Genomic DNA, 24139 nt, shown 5'->3' with positions numbered 1-24139 from the left:
CTTTTGCAGTTTGAGGTGCAACAGTAAAACTAGCACAAATTTCTTTTTCCTTCACAATCTCATGGATAGATTATGGATCATTTCACTTGTTTGCTCTGATGGTCTACATGCTTTAGCTTACTCAATAACAAAGTTCAGCAGTTATAAAGCCATTAACTCTCATGGGCCTTTACATTCCACAGGCCCAGATACAATACATCGCCTGGCAGTCTGCTTGCTTTGGCCACTGGATTGAAAGAGAGAGCAAAGTCTGGGATGATTCCCAAATGTCTGGATCTGGTGACAGGGAGACCATGGCAGGGTGAGCTTGAAGAGAAAAAGCTGCATTAGGAACTGTTGAATCTGAAAACCCTGTGGACTATGTGGTCAGAGAGACAGCCAGTACTGAAGGCTGTGCATGTCTGTGGTTCTAGGTCACATCAGCCAAGGGGGGTGCCTTGGCCTTGTCCCCAAGAACAAAACCCTGGAAAATATAAACATCTAAGAGTGGGACAGGAGAAGAGGGTTCAGGATAAGGACTTTGAAGGTGTCTAGTGTCTGGTAATTGCCTGGCACATAGCAGGCCCTCAGTAAATACTGTTAAAGAGATGAATATGTGACCAGGCCGTCAGGGCCCACATTGGGTTGGGTGGGCAAACAGGCTCAGCCCATTCTTACCGGCAGCTACTAAGAAATAGGCCTGGAACCCAAAGTCCCCTTGTCTGCTCTTCTCAGATCACCTTTTGGTAACTGTTACCAAAAGGTCTTCATCCTCGCAGTAGATGCGTCAAAGAGAGCTCTTTGTAGGTAACTAAGTCCGTGTCACATGACCTTGTCTCCTTCCTTCTTGATCTTCCTCACGCCTTCCTCTTCATTTCTCCGGGGTTCTGGCTCAGCTCACTCCACTGACCTAGGCCCACCTGCCTGCCTCATCATCCTCTTCAGAGTGGGGAGCACTTACAAGACAAACCTCTTTCTGCCAGTATAGATGGGCTCTCATGGCATTATTGTCCTAAAAGACGCTCTTCCTGCACAGGGGTTGGGATGGATAAGACAAAGGAGATTTAGAGGATGGCAGTCCCCAGTGAGAATGGGGGGTGGAATTAAAAGGATGAAAAGAGCAGACAGCTAGAAGAACCCCGAGAGAATGGCCTCATCAATACCAAAAGACTAGGTGCTTTAAAATACAGGTGCTAGTTTACTGTGTCAAATGCCACATGGAGGACAAGTAAGAGAGTGGTGAAAAGAAAGTGAGTTTGGCTGTCATCCCATTGGCAGTGGGAGTCTGTAGGACATGAGTGAGGGCAACATGCCCCGGGTTTTCTCATTTCGGAGAGTGGCATCAACATCTATCCTTAGCTCAAGCAAAAATCCAGGAGTAGTCCTTGATTTTACTCTTTCCCATACTTCACAATCCAGTCTTGCCTCCAAAAGAAACCCCAAATCTTGCCACTTCTCACTCTGTCCAAGGAGCCACTATTGTCTCTGTTATGGTGATTAAAACAGCTTCCTGGCTGGGTCCCTCTTACCTCACTGTCCTATAATCCATTCTTCATATGGTAGCCACAGTGGTCTTTCAAAACCAGTCAGTCCTCAACAATTACCCCATTTCTTACCCTGCCATACTGCACAATCTGTAGTTTTCTGTCTTTTCACCTAATATCATATTTTTCCTCTCACTGCACTCTACCACATTGGTCTCTTTTCTGTTCCTTAAACCTGTCAAATTTGTTCCTACCCTTGCACTTGTTACTCTGTCTCTCAGGTAGGGCCAGCTTCATGTGCATGCCACCTGTGCCCTATGCCCTGAATGACCCTGTAACTGGTTTAATGCTTTACTGTTGCCATCTTAAATTCTTAATAATTTTTGAACAAGGGGCTCTGCTTTTTCATTTTGCTCTAGATCCTACAAATTATGTAGCCAGACCTGCTTTCAGGGATGGTGTTAGCTAGAGGTCCCCTGCTCAGAGAGGCCTTCCTTGGCTGCCTACCCTTCCAAAGTAGACCCTCCTCCAACAAATTACTTCCCTCCCACTGGAATATAACATGAGCTCCCAGAGAGCAGTGTCTGTTCTGTTCCTGCCTTATCCTCAGTGTGTGGAACATAATAGGTGCCCAATGTACATTTGTTGAAAAAACTATTGGAAGTAAAGAGAAGTAGCCTGTTTGGTGTAATGAGAATTTTAGACTGTATTTGGTATTTATATACATCCTGATCAATAATTAAATTGATCTCCCTCAATTTATATAGATAAATTCTGACTCCGTGATGAAGTTAAGAGAGATATAATTTCCTCATATTGTATTCAAGCTACCTCTTTTTCATGAATGATTTTGAAGTCTAGATTTAACGCCTTCTTTTGCTTCCTATGTTATATGAGCCTAAAATAATAATTTTAGTTTAGTCTGAATTTTTAAAAGAGGTCGTTGGTCTACCTACCAACTAGAGTGTGCTCTATGGCTCAATAAAACATTTTCATTTGTATTAACTAAATGTGCCTGCTTGCAACTCTATAAATGAGGTAAGATAGCTATAATGCTTTATTTTACAGATCAATTCAACTCATTCATACACGCAAACTATGATGAAGCTTGGTGAGAATAAGTGAAAGATAGTTACAAAACTTTAGAACTGGGAGTAATAGTCGTGATTATTTCTTCCAATTATTCCCTATTTTTAGACAAGAATATAGAGAACCAGAGTGCACAGATTGGCAAGGATTTTGATAGAACCTGATCTCTTAAATAAGTAATCTTAATATATCACCATTGGTCCTCTATCAGTGAGTTAGCCAACTTTTGCCTGCAAAAGGGATAATTCTTAAAGGAGAATTGATACTCTACTGCTCAAATTTTGCTTTTTGATGTAAACCCTGTCCTTTAAAATTGTTAAATGAAAGGCTGAATAAATGAGGGTAAGAAATAAAATAAGAAAGAAAGAAGGAAGGAAGGCAGGGAGGAAGGGACGGAGGGAAATGAATCTAGTGAAATGAATTACTATTACAGTCTACATGAATGATTTAGTTGCATCTTTAAGCTTTGTCTTTTATTTTGCTTCTCTAATGAGATCCCTTCCTGATTTTTTTTTGTTTTTTTTTATTGGCGTTGAGTGGGGCGTGGGGAGTGATGGGGAATGCCTCCTCCTGCTGTGGAGGGACATCTACCAGGGCAGCCCTCTTGTCTCTTACCCTCCCAAGCAGAAGTTATTTGACTCATGGGAGAACATATTAGTCCATGGATCTCAACGGTAGTGGAGAATTCATTAGGTATTTCCTCGCTTTCCTTTCCTCTCCAACATTACTGGTACAAGACAGAAAATCCCAGCTTGTCTACAGGACACATGCAAGGCTCCTGGGCTGCTTAATTCCAGGGAACCACTGACCTTGTGCCTTAGAATTGGATGCCACATGGGAAACAGCACTAACAATGCAAGCTTCCTGCCAAGTAGGTGTCCCAACAGGAAGTCCAAATGTTGTCTGGCTACTCCAGTGCCAGAAGGGGTGGGTATAGAGGCAAATGTAATCTGGGGCAATTTATTAGCAAGTCCATTATGTCACATATCTAAGAAACTCTAGTCAAACCTGAACTTAGCAACTTAGCTTGACATTTTGTTGTCTATCTGTTTTACTCTATTTCTTGATCGATACCTAATACATCTTTTTAACTAAGATGACCTTGCTTCTAGGTATCCTTAGTTACCAACTAGATATTTATAATATTTTATAATCTACTTAAATCTTGAACATAATGATGTCATAATTACAAAAGTGACTGGATTTTTATGAAGTATTGCTTAATCTTAAGAACAAAATGGCAGCTGTGAAAACAGATGAAATAATTAGAGGAAGAAATTATTTCTTTTTGGAAGCTTCAAGATAGTTTAGGGATAATTGGTACTAGTTAGCAATAAAGTTCTCTTCTCAGAAATTGCACTTAAAGGGGGAACATGGGTTGCAGTAAAAACCTGTCTGCACTAGAGGATGAGCCACCGGACTTCCTAAACAACTGGTTCCATTCTCAACAAAATTTGGATTTGTTGAAAAAGAACGATGAGCCATGAATGACCTCAAATGGGCTCAAACTCGGACAACTGCCAACTACTGAGCAAGGGTTCTCAGGGTTGTAGTAGCGCTGGAGGATTTCCTATAACTGACATTTTCAGAACAGTGTTCTACTCTTCCTAAGAACCACACTTATTTCATATTGTTGCATATGTTTTCAATTAAAGAAATTTATTTGCCTGTATAAGAATATGCATATCATAAATTTCAAATTGAAAATATTTTTAAGGCTTTAATGAGTCCTATTAAAACATATTCGTGTAAAATAAAGTAACGAGGCCATTGTTCCTGATCATGTGCACAGCCCGCCCTCTAGCGTTTCTTTGTAAACCCTACCAAATGTTAAACCATACTCTTAATCTCAGAATATTAGGTTAATAGGATTAAGAACTGTGTCATCAAATTAATAGAACAAGGCCAAATCCCTGACACAGATGAAAACTAAATCAGAGAAAAGTGAAGATTCTTTCAGAAGAAGGTGGTAACCTCGCTGGAGAGATACTGCAAAGTTAGTGGTAAGTATATTTAAAGGTTTCATTTGGGAAACAGGGTCTTAATAAAAAAAAGAGTAGTTAGTCCAAATGATAGATATAGATGTGTGTAAAATGTGATAACTTTGTAACTACTAGTGCCAATATTATTTTATTATGTTACAAAGACATTCTGAATGTTGGTTAAATATTTTTTTTCCAAAATAGCAAATAGACATAATGCAGATAATTAACATTTTATAGATTTAACATTATTAAAGCATACAGCTGTTTTAATTCATTTAACTTTTCTTAGTGAAGTTTTAAACATTTGGAATATTTATAATTAACGTATATCAAATTAAATTTAAAAGGAAATCATTATCTGAAAAGAAAAAATTTAACTGTTCTCTGTTCACATAGCTTGATGGGTTTTATAAGAAGTACAAGAAAAATGTGTGAGGCTATTTTGCTTTCATAAAAAATACATTATAAAAAAATAAGTAGTTAGCCATCTAGGTGAACACTCCCTTGAGGATTCCAAATTGGAGGGGGGAAAAATCCTTTAGATATGTTTTAACTAATTCTGTGTTTGGGGATGTTGACAAGGAAATAAAACGAAGTTTAGATTTTATGTGGTTGTGAGCCATGCTATTCATTACCTTAAATTTCAAGGACTTCAGATGATTACTCTTATTTAACTGACATAAAGAATGTAAACAAAATAGAGACAATAGGGGCTTGGGTTGTCTTCTTCTTTTTTAAATTTATATTCCTTATGTCTCAGGCCTGTTAGCATGAATTGTCTAAAATCAAAAAGAAAAGCTGACAGAAAAATGCTTGGGATCACCATATGTTTTCAATTGCTGCAGACAGAACGTAACCTAATGGCAGGCATTTGATGCAGGTTTATTTTTCCTTTGCAGCAACAGCGGGAACATGAAGCTGCCACTCTTGGTGTTTACTGTGTATCTCCTGTGGTTGAAAGATTGTCACTGTGCACCTACTTGGAAAGACAAAACTGCTATCCATGGAAACCTGAAGGGTATGTTTAGTTTCTTTATCTGCGCTGTGTCTTGTTTGCATGTTTGCATGTCCCACTGGCACAGTGATTTACAGTTGAGAGATAACCGTGTTCATTATGGCCCTCTAGTTTTACGGTGAGACGTTCTCTAGGCACTTAAACCAAGTAGACGTGATGCCAAACATCTGGATAAAAATAGAAAATTCCAATCGAGTATCTGAGAACATTCACATGTCCAGATGTTTGCTGTCACACAGATAAAACTTGCCAACTTTTTGACTTCATTTCTTGGTTTCAGCCAGATGTTCAGTGTCGTCTAAGCACAGTTTTAATGAACAGTGAAATTCTTTTCTAACATTTGAAAAATTTAAACAATTAAAGTAGTCTGTGCAGTTATTCTTGAGATAGTTAAAGAATGGGTTATAATGACATTGAATCTGGTCGGCCTGTGCTCATTAACTTATGACCTTTGCTTGATAATATATGCTTAACACTTAGAAAAATAAGGTAAGTTAAAATGTTGCTTTGGGGGGTAGTCTATGATTAAATTTGAGGCAAGAATAAACTCCTTAGGAAGCCACATTGGCTATTGTAAAGAAAGAATGACAATGAATTTTACAGTCACTAAGGGCTTATAGGTGTGTAAGAGATGTTCACTAGGTCATTAAAGAATCTTGCATTATGTGAGATACTTTTTAGTTTTGATGCCTCCTGGGGAGGTTATTAAAGCTAAAAGAAAGGGAAATTGTTCATGGTGTTTGGGGTTCCCAGTTGGGCATTTAACATAAATTGAAGGGGAAAAAATCGAAATTTTTTCTAATATAAACACACTTGGGTTTTAAGTGAAAGAAAAAAATGGATAAATGAAAATGGGCCTTGAAAATGGCAAAAGCAAAGTTAAATGAACTCTGACTTGTCTAGGAGCTCAGCAGTGAGGAATAGAAGATATCGTCCATGTGGCAGCTGGGTCCATGTGGCAGCTGACAGCTAATTCATTATGATCTGCTTTCAGAGTTTGAGGCTATAAAAGAACAATTAAGCCTCTCTTTAGGAGACATGAAAAACTGGTGAACTCATTGTCTCCTGATGCAGATAGAGATACAGATACGTTGTAATCTCATCAGATCTCAAAGAAAATAACTGCACATATCGTTTAGGTTTTTCTGAGGCTGAGGAGATAGATCTAGATGAAGAGGTGAAGAAGGCTTTGATTGGTATGAAGCAGATGAAAATCTTGATGGAAAGGAGAGAGGAGGAACATACCAATCTAATGAAAACCGTGAAGAAATGCAGAGAAGAAAAGCAGGTATAGTAATTGAAAATAATATCTGTTCTTAAACATATCTGGACCATAAATATTGTACTTGTTAGGGCAATTGGCGAATTACTTATTTTCCCTAATACCAGATTTTTTGGAGAGAAGCTCTTATTGGAGGAAAAGTTTGAAGGTAATTTAAAATTTCTTCAAAGAACATATTCCTTGTAGAATAGGACTTTGCAGGACTCCAAACCCAGGAATTTCAGGGATTCATCTCTATTTGGAAAGTGCCACTTTCTTAAAAGTGCTTTACCCATAGATAGTTCCTTTCAGTTTAGGCTATTGAGTCGAAAGTGTTTAAGGAATTTTTGGTTAGACCAGTGGTCTCCAAAGTTTTTTGATCTCCTAACCCTATTACTAAATATATACATTTTAATTTATTTATAAGTTAGAAATATGAATTCTACCACCAATAGCTCAAGGCACAAAATACACTTAAGGCGAGGTTGGGTTCATGGTTAGCTAGGGTGGATGTAAGTTTATATTTCAAATAATCTAGATATTTTGAAATTTTTAGCCAACTTGCCAAGTCTAATTAGATCATCATATTTTACCTCTGTCATCTGGCTGGCTAATAAGGAGCTCAGAACAAAGGACTGTCAGCTCTACCATTAACTTCTTGTCTTCTTGAGCCAAAATTATTCGTATTTTTTTTAATCTACCAGCTTTTTCTTTTCAGGAATATTTTTATCCTCCTATTTATTTACCGAGGACTAGTTTAATCAAAACTAGATAATAAAAATAATCATTTAACTGAGTCATCTTAAACAGCAATTCATTACAATTGGCCGTAAGTGAACAGAGAGAGGGAGCCAGTGTCAGTGCTTGTGGAATGTGGAGGGCCCCTCGTCCCCAGGGTCCATGCGACGGTCTGACGTAAGCACAACAGAGCACCAGTGTTTGTGGAACAGGACATTAGCCTAATCACAGTTTTTATTCAAATACCTTTACTTAATAACTGTAGTTCAAACTATGTATCTTACCAATGGAGAATATGCATTACATTTGAACATCTATAGATGATGTTAAAAATTGTTTATGTGTTACAGTTATAAAACTCAATACATTTCTGAATTATAAACATTGCATGGCTCATAGTTTAACAGCACTGACCACTGACATAATACTCAAAACCATTTAAAAATTTTTAAATTATTTTCCAATATTACCCTTAAATCGAAGAAATGAAACTGTAAAAAAAAATGACTTGGAAAATATTTTAAATTTTAGCATTGAGAGTAAATTATTTTTAAAATTTGTTTTCATTAAAAAATGTTAATTGTAAATACACATAACATAAAATTCATCTCCTTAATCATTTTTTATGTGTACAGTTCACTGGTGTTAAATACATTCACATTGTTGGGCAACAAATCTCCAGAATTCTTTCCACATTGCAAAACTGAAATTCTATGCCCATTAAACAACTCCCCATTTTTCCTCCCCACAGTCAATTTTTAAATTAAAAAATACAAATAGAAGTTCTAGTATTTCCTCCCTACCCTACAAAGTTGGGGGCCACTGAGTTCCCGACAGCTACTGGAATTCTCTTCACTTCTCGGCACTGTCCTCTGGGTGTCCTATGGCATAGTGCTGTGTGTGGCAGGCTGACTACAAAGCTGTAGTCAGCTTGTCCACAGACTGGTCGATGCTGTGGCCACACCTACATCCCACCTCGCTTAGGGTCCCTAGCAAGGAAAGTAAATTGCCTGACCAGCAGCTGAAAGCCCTCCTCCCTTTGGGAGCATTCAAAAGTCTTTCAGGAAATTAAAAATAACTCCTCATGAGGAAAATGTGGAAGTCCCTTGAGCTGGGTTCTTCTCTAGTGGGTTTGTGAGTCTGGCCACTGGGAATAATGACACTAGATATCATTTATAGGGCCTTTATAAACACATTGTCACATGGAATCTGGGTAAACCATTACTTTCATTTATAGCTAAGCAAACTGAGGCTCAAGATGTTAATTAACATGTTAACCCAACTCTGTAATGAATGACCAGGCAGAAAGTCAGTGGCTGCTGTGCCTGTTGGACCCAGCGACTTTCTGTTTTTCTCCCTTTCCCCAGCTTCCTAGCAAGCCGAAGGTGTAGTACTATGAAAAGAATGCTCCAGTTAGGGGTGGGGCAAGTAAGCAAGTGTTGCTTTCAGTTCTGGCCCTAAAGAATGTTAGGACTCATGGAATTTTATTCTTAAAAACCTACCGTTGACTTAAGAAATGTCCAAACTGGTAGAGTATCTTAATGAGTTTATCTGAGCCAAACTGACGACAATTGCCAGGAAGCGAAATCACAATAGATTAAGAAAACACTCCAGAGAATGGCAGTTTTGCAGTTTGTTTTACACACTAGAATCAAAGGAGGAGGTCTAAGAAGGGTTACGTGACAACCATTGGTGGTAGATTAAGGGTGTGGGAAAAAGCTAAGTAGGAAAATCTCTGGGACCGGATAAAAAGTAAAACAGAGAGACGCATTCTTCTTTTACATTGGTGAGTACACGAGTTAAAAATTAATGTTTATAGCACATAGAGATTATGTACAGTATTCAGGTGACAAGATAACAATTAGGGGTAATGTGACTGTGCTCTGGTGCAGTGGATGTGCCCTCAGGGGTCTAGACAAAAGGGATTACTCTGACATTCCAAGAGTGTGTTATCTTAGATGCAAAAAGACAATAGTTAGGCTCAGGTAAGGTAAAAATTGGCTTTTGTCAAGAAAGCTACAGGTTCAGAATGTAACTACTACTGGTCATAGGTGACCTCCTTTTAATTAGGAATTTTTATGTTCAGATCATCCTGTGTAGTTAATTATGGTCTCTGAATTTGTAGGGCCTGCCATGCTGGCCACCCTGAGCTTGTCAGATTAGTATGTGGCCTCTTTTTCATCCACAGTGTGATGGGTGGGCAATTTTCCAGTAAGCCAGTATTAAATATTTACTTCTGATTCTGTTAACCAGGGTGTGGTGATCTGATCAAAGAGATGCTAATGGCCAACTGTTAACCAGGGTGTGGTGATCTGCTCAGGGATGTGCTTGTGGCTATATAAATTGCCTCTTCTGGGAGCTTGGGGCTGATCTCTTCTAACCCTGCGTGGTAGAGAGTCATTCTCTGGCCGGCTAATAAAGGCTCACAATTCATCTCAATTGGCTCCGTGGGTCTTGGATTTGATCGCACCACAACAACAGTAGAAAAACTTATTGAATCATACTCTTCAGGTCTGGACACATAATTAAAAAGTTAATTTAAAAAATTAAAAAGCTGTTTAACACTAAGTCTCCTCTAAATTATTTTAAACCTAGAATAAAGGATACTTTAGACAAATTATGAATTGGAAAATATGGAGTTGGCACCCCCAATCTCCCAGTACAGAGCACTTCTCATCTTCAGTTGGCCCAGCGTCATCACAGTCCCTCTCCTCAGCCCCTTCTTATTAATACTTAATAATAGTATCTGAAACTTATTTTACTTAAATGGAAAACCCTAGAGCGGCTTAATGTGATTTGTCCCCAGTCCAGGTTTATATGGGACTTTGATAAGCTGTAAACTACAAGAATAGGTATAGACTCTGTCAGTGGGTGGGGCATTTAGGGGGATATGGAAGAGATGGACAAGGCATTCCTGAACTAGAGATCTACTTCCTCCATGGCAACACTTCACTACCAAAACTTGGGACATAGGACTTGGTAATTGGTTTTTGTTATACACTTGGAGACAAGCAGAAGGAAACCCGAGATACTAATAATAATGTGCTAGGTGCCTTGCTTGCTTGCTTATCTTCTTTAATACAAAACATTAAAAGGTAGATCCTATTGTTATTCCTTTTTGCTAAGGAGTAGACTAAGGCAAAGAGATGTTAGGTAATTTGCCCAAGGAAATATTGGGATTTAGGCTTATGTTGACAATGAACAGAAGATTTAAATCTAGGACTTGAGAATCTGGGTGGTATTGTTGCCTGCCAAGGAGAGGCAACCTTTCTTGAGAAGATGTTGGATTCCAGAATTGTTCTGCAAAGCCCAAGGAGACAATAAAATCCTGTCTGGGTCACAACATGCATTTGGCAGGCTGGGACCCTGCCAGTTTTCTTATGTGGGTCATAGCAACTGCCACCTGGCTTAGCCTCAGGATTCTGCCATGAGGGCAGCTGCACAATGCAAGCCCAGCAAAGGAGATGCAGAATACTGTTCAAGTGTTTCTTTGGGCTTAATATGCCAGAGAAGGGTGAGTTATCTTTCTTTTCCACTAGATGAGAATGCACACTAAATTGGTTTTAAGTACAGAAACTTTGCTCCTTTGTGTAGTTTTTACTGCAGGGGTGGCCATTAGCTTTGAAGCTGTTATCTTATGGATGGGTCTATTATATCCTGTAACTCCCCTGAACTACTTCTCAGGCATCAAGGGAGCCTGTCTTTAGAAGTCCACACTTGCAGTGAGGCCAGGAATCTAGGTAGGGGTGCCGGCATGGAGGGAGCTCAGGGGACAGGGCTGAAGTTCTTAGGGACGGGTATCACTTCTGCTGGGCTCCCTACCACCTAGAGTAGGACCTGGCCAAGTACAGGAAAGTACCACAAGGGGGAGTGCTCGGAATATGGACAAGAAGAATGAAGATGCTTAAATAGAGCATCTCTGTAATTAGAATTAACTCAATGGGAGGGTTTGATTTCATATACAAGAATCATGCTTTCTTGCAATATTAAACATATATAAAAATTAAAGGCTGTGTAAATTAAGTAAGTAAATAAATGTGTCAGCTTTCTATGCCTTAAAACTGCTTCCCACATCTCACAAGGACTAGATGTGAAGACAGACAAGTAAACAGGTTAATTACAGTTGTTTCCCAGAGTAGGAACTTCATTGTTGTTGGTTTGCCTACATCTAGGGTAATGTCTATCCCATAGCAAGCACTCAATAAATACCTAGTGAATGAGTAAATGAACAGATGGATAAGATTTGTAGTCTGCAATAAGGATCAATCAATTCTCTTTTCTTTGTAGTCTGCAGTAAGGATCAATCAATTCTCTTTTCTTAATCAGAGAGAAAGCTTTGGGGTAGATCTGTCAGCTGCCAGGGGCCTGAAGAAGGAATGAAGAAGTCATTTAGAATAAGCACATTTTTAAGGAGTGAATCAACTAAGGTATACGTAAAGTCATGAAATGGAAATAGGATTATTTGTTTCTACTTTCTAATTAGGAGGCCCTGAAACTTATGAATGAAGTTCAAGAACATCTAGAAGAGGAAGAAAAGCTATGTCAAGAGTCACTAACAGATTCCTGGGATGAATGCAAATCTTGCCTGGAAAGTGACTGCATGAGATTTTATACAACCTGTCAACCTAGTCGGTCTTCTATGAAAAATACGGTAAGGGGAAAATAGAGCTCAAGATTTCAAAGTTCTTAAGGTATCAGCTTCAGCTTACTTTTAAAAAATTAATTTATGTTAATGTTTAGACTAGAGATACCTGATCTCATATTGGCCTTTTGCAAGCTTATGTAAGATTCACCTGTGCATATACAATTTATAAGTTAGAACAGCTATTCAGTGTTTTTCCCTTCTTTAATGATGCTGTGTGTATCTCTTTGAAACACCCTAACTCTTTCTGCCTTGTATTTGTTATTCGTGAACACGTTCCCACTAGACTGTAAGCTCTTTGAAGCAAGGGACCATATCTTATTTCTTTTAATTAAAACATCACAGCTATTCAATAAATGTTTGCTGAATTGCATTCTGAATAATAGTATTATAGTCTCTGATTTCAATCAGCTTTGATTTGAAGACATTCTCGACCTCCTGAATTTCTCCTTCAACAGGCTTGCCCTCAGCATGCATGTGCATGTACACGTGCTCACACACATGTGCACACACACACATCCATAACCCCTTTAACCCTACCCATGCATGTCCTATAGGACTAGCATGTTTCCTTTTTTGTCCCCTTTAGCTATCTTCGGGACAGAGAGATCACAGAGGGAGGTGACCTGAATTGGATGAGCTCTGCCCCATAAAAGTCTCCTACTCTATTGGCCTGAATTTCCCTTCCCCTTCAAGAAATGAGCTGAATATGAAATGGAGTATTAGAGCATGCACTAATTAGAGTATGCTCCTGGCTTGGCAGTGCCATAACCAATTATAGAGGGAACAACCCTTAGGATGATTCATATGCCAAGTTAATTTGCCTCCACTGTTAATTGCATCTGCTCTATTTTTATAGCCACTGTCATTCTCGAATACACCAGAATATGGTGGAATAAGCACTGGAAGTCAGGAGGTTTGGGGACCATTCCTATCTATGTCAGTTGTGTGGCCTTATGAAAATTTTTTTGGGCTTTAAAGTTCTGTTTTTGTAAGTGGATTCAAGTTAACAGAAGCTGGCAGAGGATAAGGCAGAAGATCCATCCAGATTATTTTTTGAAGAAGGCATATGTCCTCTAAGAATTCCTGGTGAATTCTTTGAACAGCACTGCGGTCCTATAATAGTGATGGTCAGTAGTTGATATGTTCCTTATCATGCAACATAGCCAAAAGGACATGAGCTTAGGTGTCACATAGAAGAAATAGAGTGTGGTGTGACTGCTGGAAAATCTCCCAGGGAGTAGGGAATTCTATAATTAGAGCTCCATTCCTTTCACTATGACTAAGGAGAGCTTTAATCACTGCAAATAAGTAACTATCCCTAAGAAGCCTATTAGGCTGTATTAAGCATTTATAGTTCAGCACGCATATGTTGATGAGATAAGAAAGAGGAGGACATAAAGACACTAATAATATTTGACTGAAGCAAAAAAAAAAGGGGGGGGGAGAGAGAACTGAGACACTAAGAGGTGAAAGACAAGAGCCTTCTTTACACATTTTAGGCAATATACATGGTGCCCTTTAGACCATGGCATGCCAACCACCACTAGTACATCAGACCGTGGCTTGTCGACAATATTGAAAACTTGGCCTTTTTAGAACTTTGATAGGCAAACATAAACCAGAAGGAATTTTCAACCCTTTCTCCACAAAGTCAAAGCCAGTATGAGAATATTAATAAATAATTTTAAATTAAAGTTCTTTTTCTTAGTTTGCCCAGACTTTTTCTTGATCTGGAAAGACTGCTATAAGTTGACTTTAAAATTTACAATAAAAAAAGTAATCCAGAAAGAAAATTAATTTCTTATCCCATTTCTGTCCCCCACCCCACCCCACAGATTGAACAGTTTTTCAGGAAGATATATCAATTTCTGTTTTCTTTCCATGAAGATAATGAAAATGATCTCCCTGTCAATGAAAAGGTCATGGAAGAAGATGCACAGCTGGTCCAAATAGAGCATGTGTTCAGCCAGCTGACTGTGGATGTGAGAGTTCTCTTTAACAGGAGTTTTAACGTCTTCAAACAGATGCAGCAAGAATTTGACCAGGCTTTTCAGTCATATTTCGTGTCAGATACAGACTTAACTGAGCCTTACTTTTTTCCAGCTTTATTGAAAGAACCAACGAAAAAGGCAGATCTTATGCAAAGTTGGGATGTTCCCAGCTTCTTCCAGCTGTTTTGTAATATCAGTCTCTCCATTTATCAAAGCGTCAGTGAAACAATTACTGAGATGCTGAATGCAATGGAAGATTCACCAAAACAAGACAAAGGCGAGTATTAAAAGATTATTTTTACTTAGATATCTATACTAAAGTCAATTTTTATTTAGCTTTGGGAATGGTAGTTATTTCTAAGTCATCGTACATTGTTTCTGAGAGTGACGATGTATGGATAATCAAAGTTTCAGAGCCTCTTAGAAACTTCGAAGTCTGCTAGACACCATCCCTCTTCCATCATTGTCAAGAGCTCTGTGGGGCTGTTTTCTCAGTAAAGCAGACTATCAAAGCTAAAAAATAAAATGGTGGTAGAGATAAGAACTTGGAAAAAAAAACAAAACGTTGCCTCTTTGATGAAAACGCATGTAGGTGCTCAGCTCTATCCTGCTGGAACCTCATGGAGTTTCTTTCAAATCAGTCTAAGCTCCTCAACTCCCAGTTTGGTAAGAAGCCTAGTGTCATGTAAAACCAGGTCACTTTTAGTACCCTCCACAGCCTCCTCTGCATCACTACTGTAATTCCCTAAACCGTAACATTTATGCACAAAACCATAGAAAGTACTCACAGACAAACCCAAAACTACAGAAATAGGAATTTCTGTAAAAGATAAGAATTGCCTTCTACCAATACCACTCATGCCTATGCTCCAATATTTCATGTTGGAAAAACAATGCTGCTTTATGTTGTAAGGCAGGAAAAAGTTTCTTCAGGCTTCTGTGTAGTGGCTGGGACACAGTTCTCAGAAGTGAGAGCTGCCATGCGGGCCAATTATAGGATCTGTGTTTCCTTGGATTTATTTTCTATTGACCACTAGGCCAAGTAAAAGGCTGCTTTCCTCTGACAGAAAAATAAAATGAGCTCCTTCTAAAATCCTGTCATTGCGACAACACGAATGAATGTGAAAGAAGACATTATGCTAATGAAATAAGCCAGACACAGAAGGACAAATACTGTATGATCCCACTTCTAAGAGGAACCTAAAATCATCAAACTCATAAAAGCAGAGGGTGGAATGGTGATGGCCAGGCACGGTGGGGAGTGGGACATGAGGAAGTATTGGTCAGAGGGCACAGAATTTGAGTTACACAAGTGAATGAGTACAGCATAACTCCCATAGTTAACAACACTCTATGGGATGCTTTAAAATTTGCTAAGAAGGTAGATCTTATGTTTCAGTTCTTGTCAATGATAATAATAATAATAAATAAGAGGGCAGGAAGACATTTTTGGAGGTGAAGGATAGTTTTATGACATATAGATTGTGAAGATGATTTCATGGGTATATACTCATTTCCAAAGTCAACAAGTAGTATATACTAATTACATACAGATTTTTGCATGCAGATAAAAGGCCTCCTTCTAGCTGTTTTCCAGTTATATCAGCTGTAGTTGGCAACATCTGAATCAAATGCTCAAAATTGCCACAACATTGCGTAAGGAGCCTCTACATAGGAGGCGTCTACCTCACACTATCAGAAGCCAAAGCCAGGAAGCAGTGCAATACACCCTTCCTGTCCCATTGTTCCACGAGTGGAACAGCCGTTATTACTGGAATTGTCATTAGTTTCTATTTTAGGGTCTGGAGGACTTTTCTAGTAAGTCAGGTGTTTCGTCTGGTATTCCATTCTGAGGTTCCAAATTCACCAAATATTCAAGAAAAGATCAGGGTAGTAGACTAAAAATATCAATGCTGGGATGACGTTGAATAATTTTTGCCTGACGTTTTTTAAAAAGTATGAATTGCCTTAGAATAATATTCAGAATGTGTCATTAAAACAAAATGACATCTCATCCTATCTTTCACATTGTGTAGCAATCTGACACATAGGTTGCTACATTCAAATGTGCACAGAAGTGTTAGTGATTCAGACAATTGAAATTTAAATAATTTTCCAACCAGTACAACTCCCTCCCACCCCACCAACTCAGAAGGTGGGTTTCCATCACTCTGCTTGAGGTTCCTCCCCAGTTTACACAGGACCAGCCTCTGCTCTCATCTGGCTCATGGGTACCCTCTCCCTGCCCCATGCACCATCTTCACCCCACTGATAACTTGGAAATCCAGGGTCCTCTATAAATGCAAAAATTAAAAACAAAAACAAACATCAAACATAAAAGCTTGTGTTGCTCCTTTGCATACTTCTTTCTCCAGTATCTCTACCCTAACCAAACAGTATGCAGCAAGCTCCAAAAGAGGAGACATTCTCTTCCCAGATGAATACATGAGGACTATTTATCAAAAATAGGCAAGCAGGGGCAGGAGGGCATTTGCATGTGGTTTCCACCACTTTTCTGGATGGGTGGTAGGTGAGGAATAAACTTATTGCCTCTAGAAAATCCATCTAATGAGAAGATATTTTGAGCTTCGCCCCTTATGCTAGGCAGAATAATAGCTTTCCTAAAATGTCTACATCCAAATCCCCAGAACCTGTCAATATGTTAGGATACATAGCAAGGGGAGAGTAAGGTTGTAGATGGAACTGAGGTTACTAATGAAGTGACCTTAAAATAAGGAGTTTATTCTGGATTATACAGCTGGGTGAAATATAATCACAAGGGTTCTAAAAAGTAGAAAAGGAGGCAGAAATGAATTAATAGAGATTGCAGCATGAGGACTTGGCCCTATTTGACTGGCTTTGAAGAGAGAGGAAGGGGCCATGAGCCAAGGAATCCAGGCAGCCTCCAGAAACTAGAAAAGCATGGAAATGGATTCTCTTCTAGAGCCTCCAGGGAAAAAAAAGCCCTGATGACACCTTGATTTTAACCTAGTGAGACCCATTTCAGACTTCTGACCTCCAGAACTGTAATATAATTTGTGTTATTTCAAGCCACTAAATTTGTGATAATCTGTTACAAGAAAAATAGTAAACTATTACATGTCTCTTGTTGATTACAATAGCCAACATTTACTGAGTGAGTACTATGTATCTGGCAACCTTCAGGGATGGAATTTATTTGCCATAATCGTCCTGAGAGCAAAAATAGAAAAATAGCTAAAATCAAATAATGAATACTTTTAAAAGGAGGAAGGTGACAATAAGCATGAAATATTTTGTTTAATACAATTTTTTATTTTATTGAGTGTCTTTGCAATTTAGTCCCCACATGGAAGAATTTTTTTCCTACTTTGGTCTTTCTAGACCTCAATTCCTGAATCCGTTGAAAAAGAATAAAATAGCTGTCCTCACTTGCCTTATAAATCGCTGGAAAGAAAAGGTGAGATTCTGTTCACTGAAACTGTGATATAGTAGTTTGACACAGTGCTGGGAGATCTGGGTTCTAATCCTACCTTAGAGGGTGTTTGCTGACCTTAATTTTCCCTTGGTGGGGAAAACAGAAACAGGTGGGAGAGTAGATGATTTATATTAGCGATGGCACCAGAAATTGTTCCCTGGAAGGGCCCTGAGGCTCTGTCATTGAGACCGAAATGAGGTGATGGCTTATTGCCATAGATACAGGATGGGGAATTGGTGTCCTAAGGACCTAGAGTTTACGGCCCCTAATCTATATACCAGGTATTAATTTAGATGCTGGAAATAAGACAATAATATGACACAGCCCCTGACTTTTAGGAGCTCCATCCGGAAAAAAGAAAAACAGACAGGTCAGTGGACAACTACATTGCTATCTCATAAGGGAAATGACGGAAGAAGGTATTTCAGAGGAATGGCGAGATTAAGATAACAAGACCAAATTCCTTTCCTCACAGGGCTCAGCATCTAATAGAGAAGATAAAGCATACAGTACATAAGACAGAGATAAGTTTGACAGTAGAACCCCTCGCAGGAGTTCTTGGGAGCAAGAGGAGATGCCCGTAAGTCTAGAGCTGGAAGCTGGGAGGAAATGACTTTCTATTCGACAAAGGAAGTGGTTGCCTTACATACCATATGATCTAACGATTGCCTCATAGGTTTTTAAGCAATGAACTTCATAATTTATCTCAAAATGAAATGTTTCATTTTTAAATGTTGAGGATTAAATATAACAGAAAGTCATCAAGCTTTAAATTAATAATAAATTTTTTCTAATGTGAAACAGTTGGGAACTGTTAGTTTTCTGTTGGATAGACTTCTTTATATCATAATTTTTATATGAATAATTAATGCTACCAGAAAAAAAATAGTTTCTCAAAAATTGATCTGGTTTAAAGGTTTTTCTAAATCTTTGATCCTCTGTTCATAACATTAAGTATATGAAATGCAAAAAGAATAGTAATAAAGTAAATCTCTACTACCTAGTTTGAGAAACAGACATCTTTAATATCTTTGAAACTCCAATGTACTTCCCCCAATAATGGCTTTACAAATTAAAATAATCATTAGTATTTTTTAATACAAGTCCAAAGAGAAAAGTGGCTTACCATCCCCTATTTAGTTAACCACATTGACATCAGAAATAATAATGATAAAAATAAGACACACTAAATTTAAAATAATTCATATACACAAAGGAACAAAATTAATGAAAGCTGCCCTCTCCTACCCCATCAAGTCTCTCTCCAAAAAATAGCTACTATTAATAGTTTCTCATGATTCCTTCCATAAAATAAAATTATGTGCACTAACCTTTCTGGGGATGGGGAGAAGGGAGTGTACTAAAGTAATTAGTCAGAATAATAGTAATGAGATTGCTGGATTAAAGTACATATGCAACTTTTAATAGATGTCAAATTGTCCTTGCAAGTGGTTACACCAATATGCAGTCCTATGTTTGAATATAGGAAGAAGATTTTGAAGGCACAGGTAAGAAAAAAGAAATGACATTGTATGTAGTCCTTAAAGTGCTCTAATGGCACCAATGTGTAAACTCCGTTACCTGCAGATGCTGACCCTGGAGGCCTCAGTTCAAAGATGATGCCTGTGCAGGACAGAGTACTATGTGGAGAACTTCACCAGAATTTCTCGGAATGCTTCCAGTTTCATGCAAGATGCCAAAAATGTCAGGATTACCTGTGGGAAGGTAAATAATTATTGGTTTCTCAGGCCTTCAATAGTATTCTGGTCAGAGGTCAAAATCTCACTTTTACAAGCATCGTGGATTCATTTACTTCCCTTCGCTCACTTTTTTTGCAAACTCATTTCCATATAGGTGTGCTCAGTGTAGGTTTATGACTTATTATTCAAAAGTAGGTGAACTCACTTTTCGCCTTTTTAAAATTTCCTCTTCGTTCCTGTAAAAATATTTTATGGTTAAAGACCAAATAAACACTAATGTGGGCAGAAGAGAATTATGAACAAATTAGGGTAACACTTTCCTTCTTACTGCAAAGGAAAACCCACCAATGGAGGAAATCTTTCCATTGTGTAAGCAAATTTTAACCAAGGGAGTGTTTCCTTTTTTTTTTTTTTTTGAAAGTGACGTTAATTCTTTCTAGTTGATGGCTTAATTACTGACTGGTGTTTAAATATGAAAAGCGGATTCTTCTCAAAAGCCCCGAGCCCACTTTGCTCTCCCAGATCTAAGAGTGACCTTCCTGTTCCTTCCCCAGGTGAGAAATCCTTCTCTCCATCCACCTCTTCCCCCTTTCCTGCCTCCTTCCCCTCATCTTCCTGTAACTAAAGTTGCTTTTCCCAGCCAGCTAGGGTCTGAAAGCACAATTCCTTTCCTCACAGGGCTCAGCATCTAATAGAGAAGATAAAGCATACAGTACATAAGACAGAGATAAGTTTTACAAAAGCCAAAAAGAGGTTTGATTCTGGTGCTTCTGTTTTTCACCTTGATAAAGACTTAAAGGAAAAAAATTTTTTAAAGTGTGCCTAAGGGCTTGGAGTAGGAAATTGAATCTAAACTAGACCTTTCTGTCAGAGCCAATGAGGATCTTGTTTCTCCTGAATTGCTCACTGGGTGACTCTCTGCACCTCTGTTTCGTCATTTGGAATATGGCATTAATTTATCTACTTCATATAGGTATTTTGAGAACTAAATAAAATGTCTGAAATATTAATGATTCTCATAATTCAAGTGTTTTGTTTTTTAAGTCACAGTTGTAAGGTTGCATACAGAAACAAAGTTTTTATAAGAGAAAAATATACACTAATATACTAACTACTTACAAATAAAGGCCCACTCAGAATCTGAAAAACAAAATAAATAAAAAAAAAAAAAAAAACAGAAACAAACTCATAGACACAGAGAACATTTTGATAGTTGCCAGATGCTGTGGGGTCTGGGGAGATGGATGAGAAAGGGGAAGGGATTAAGATATAGAAAGTGCCAATTATTAAAAAAAAAGTCACAGGGATATAAAATATAGCATAGAGATTATAGTAAATAATTTTTTAATAAGTATATATGGTGTCAGGTGGGTATTAGACTTATCAGGAGATCACTTTGTAAAGTATATAAATGTCTAATCACTCTATTGTACACCCAAAACAAATATATATTGTATATCAACTGTAATTGAAAAATAAAAAAAGTTTAAAAAATAGTCCCACTCAAACACCTCATCATTAACTTCTTTTCATCCAGTTCAAAACTTTGATGAATAATCTCTCACTGATTATTGTAAAATAATACAGAAGATGAGGGGAGAGGGAATGGGAGAAAGATGGTCACAAGGTAAAAATTTCCAGTTATAAGATTAGTATTAGGGATTAATGTGCAGCATGGTGACTATAGCTAACGCTGCTGTATGGTACATATAAAAATTATTAAGAGAGTAAATCCTAGGAGTTCTCATCACAAGGAGGTTTTTTTCTTTTCTTTTTATTGTGTCTATGTGAGATGATGGATGTTAACTAAACTTACTGCAGGAATCATTTCATGATATGTGTAAATTGAGCACATGCTGTATACCTTAAACTTATACAATGATGTATGTCAATTATTTCTCAATAAATCTTGAAAAGATAATACAGGAGAAATCAGATAATACAGTATAAACACATCGTATAATCAGTATACATCAGATAATGCATCGGAGACAGTATCCAGCAGGTAACACAGTAATTAATGTGTTATGTAATGTAAATAGACTGCTTCACAAGTAAAACATAAAAGAAGGCATATTCTAATGTGTTCCCATACAATTTAAAACTTTCGTTGTAAAATGCATTTTAGCGTAAATATGTAAAGAACAAATAATAAAAACCCATGCGCCTATTGCCTAAATTAAGAAATAAAACATGACCAAAATAGGTGAAGTCCCCACTGCGCCCCTTCCACATCACATCCTCTTTATCCCTAAAAGGAAACTGCTGTTTTTGAATTTGGTGTTTATTATTTCCTTGCATTTCTCTATATTTTTATCATGTATGTTTACATATAACACACATTATACATAGCAGTGTTTTACATGTTTATTATTTTTATATTGTCAAAGTATAATGTTTAAGCTTAAAAATACGACTCATACAATTATAAAATGAGCACGTGTCAAGATTAATTTATTCATGAGGAAACAGCAGTGTTCAAGATGTTTCAGGAGAGTATAGGAGAGACTGCCTGAAGTATTTATTTATAGTCAAAGATAGACAGCATGCTGAAGTAAGATTGCGAAATTAGATTTAAAAAATTAGTTAATGTACTAAAGGGCAATAAAACTATAATTTTTGCAGTTATCTTTTCCATTAGACCAAAATAATTTACATCTCCACTGGACAAAAATCAGTTGTAATTTTCTAATCTATAATTTACATCTAACTGCATAGAGTCTGGCCCTAATCAACAGTAAATAGTAAATCCAACAAGGATCATTTCCTCAGGCCTTGCAGCGGTCCCCAACCTTTCTGGCATCAGGGACCCGTGCTCCTATGAGAACCTAATGCCTGAGGATCTGAGGTGGAGCTAAAGCGGTGATGCTCCCCTATGGCCCAGCGGCAAATACAGATGTAGCTTCGCTGGCTCGTCCAGTTCCTAACAGGCCATGGATAGGTACCAGTCCACAGCCTGGAGGTTGGGGACCCCTGCCTTAGGGAATTTAGTAGTCATTGGGTGGATCTCTTAACCAATGTTTTATATGACATTGCGAGGACATGCAGCTGTTCTCTTGCCTTATTTCCAAGTTTTGGATCATTTTTCTTAACAACATAAATTTTATTGCTTATGTATTCTTTTGCCACTTGGCTCTTTACGCAGTATAGTTTGTGAGATTAATCATGTGAACATATGCTGTTCTAATTCATTAATTCACTGTCATATGTTAGTCTATGTAAGCATACGACAATTTACTTATGCATTCTCCCACTGAAATATGTTTAAGTTGCTTCCGACGTTTTGCTATTACAGACAACTCTCATATATTTTGTCAAACAATGATTTGCCTCTACAATTACCATTTGATTCACCTTTTATTCTAAAACTAAGCACATAGCTATAATTATAATCTTATACTTGTTAAATATAAAATAAATGAAATATTTTCCAAAACATTATAAATCTTTTTTCCCCACTATTTATTATACATTTTTGGTCCCAGTTTTAAACAGATACAGTGTAAGTGGCTCTTTTCTTCTTTTCCCATACCAATTACTGGTACTGAATATACACACTCAAATTCAAAATAGTAATTTCCTTTTGCGACAATAAAGGGTTGTGATGTGAAGGGAGCACAGTGGGGGCTCCATCTATTTGGGTAATATTTTATTTTTTAATACAGGTTGTTGGCACATGTGATTAATACTGAGTAATTTCTGTCTCTGGCCTAGTTTCTATAAGACCATGTAATTATCAATTAAACTGAATCTCTTTTGAAAGTGATGTAGGCAATATTAATAATTACTCAGAACAACAGGTATAAACTGGGAATGCTCACAGACTAAAGGGCACATATATACAGTAGATGAAAAAAAAAAATGACCACAATATTCTGAAGTTCCTTCGATCAAGAGGTGGAATCTGTTTCACTGATCTCTGAATCTGGATTTGGCTATAAGTCTGTCCTTAGCCAACGAGATATTGGCAAACATGACCAAAGTGAAGCCTTGATACGTGCTTGTAATTTAAGGCTTGTCCTCTCTCGCTGTCAAGAAGCCAAGCTACCCTTCTGGAAGATGAGAAGGCTTGGCCATACCAGCTGAGGACCCCAAATATGAATGAGGCCATCCTAGACCATCTGGCCCCAATGGAGCTGGCTCAGACATAAGAATAGTCCAACCAATGCACAAAAACAGGAGAAATAATAAATATTTGCTGTTTGATGTGCAGCTAAAGCTAATGGAATACATATTGTCACACTTTATAAAAGACAACGCCAAATATGGGCTTTCTTTCTTCCTTCTCTGGAGACATTCGTTCTTACATCTATGTGGTGACTAAAACATGCCTTAAGGTGCTCTGGGTCCCGCTGATCATATGAGAGTCTTTTTTAAAATAACAGCTTTATTGAGATACGCTTGATATAGCATAAAGCTCACCCTTTTAAAGTGTACAATTTAGTGGTTTTTAATGTATTCACAAAGTTGTATAATGATCACCATTATCTAATTCCAGAATAGTTTCACCCCAGAAGAAACTCCATACCCATTAGCTGTTACTTCCCCTCTTCCCGCCCCCTCTCCTACCCAGCGGCCTCTGGCAACCACACTGATTTACACCTGTGTTTTCTTCTAAGGGTTTTATAAATTTAGTTTTTGCATTTAAGTTTGATACATTTTGATTTAGTGTTTGTATATGTGTGAAGTAGGGGTCCAGTTTCTTTCTTTTGCAATTGGATATCCAGTTATCTTAGTTCCACTTATTGAAGACTTTTTTCTCCCATAGAATTGTCTTGGCACTCTTGTTAAAAAT

The 24139-nt window shown here is 37.8% G+C and overlaps 1 protein-coding gene across 1 annotated transcript in view; it reads left to right on the top strand.

The window, feature by feature from the left end:
- The first annotated feature begins 5449 nt into the window (after positions 1 to 5449).
- CLUL1 (clusterin like 1) overlaps positions 5450 to 24139 on the top strand; it is a 30141-nt gene continuing 11451 nt past the window's right edge. Inside the window, exons 1-5 of the mRNA XM_016164542.2 lie at positions 5450 to 5555; positions 6659 to 6840; positions 12035 to 12202; positions 14032 to 14464; positions 19232 to 19369. Of these exons, the coding sequence (XP_016020028.2) occupies positions 5450 to 5555; positions 6659 to 6840; positions 12035 to 12202; positions 14032 to 14464; positions 19232 to 19369 (1027 nt within the window). The remainder of the gene's footprint in view (positions 5556 to 6658; positions 6841 to 12034; positions 12203 to 14031; positions 14465 to 19231; positions 19370 to 24139) is intronic.

This window comes from Rousettus aegyptiacus, unplaced genomic scaffold (assembly GCF_014176215.1).
Source record: "Rousettus aegyptiacus isolate mRouAeg1 unplaced genomic scaffold, mRouAeg1.p scaffold_m13_p_12, whole genome shotgun sequence".
NCBI lineage: Eukaryota > Metazoa > Chordata > Mammalia > Chiroptera > Pteropodidae > Rousettus > Rousettus aegyptiacus.
This window is presented reverse-complemented; position numbering and strand designations above follow the sequence as displayed.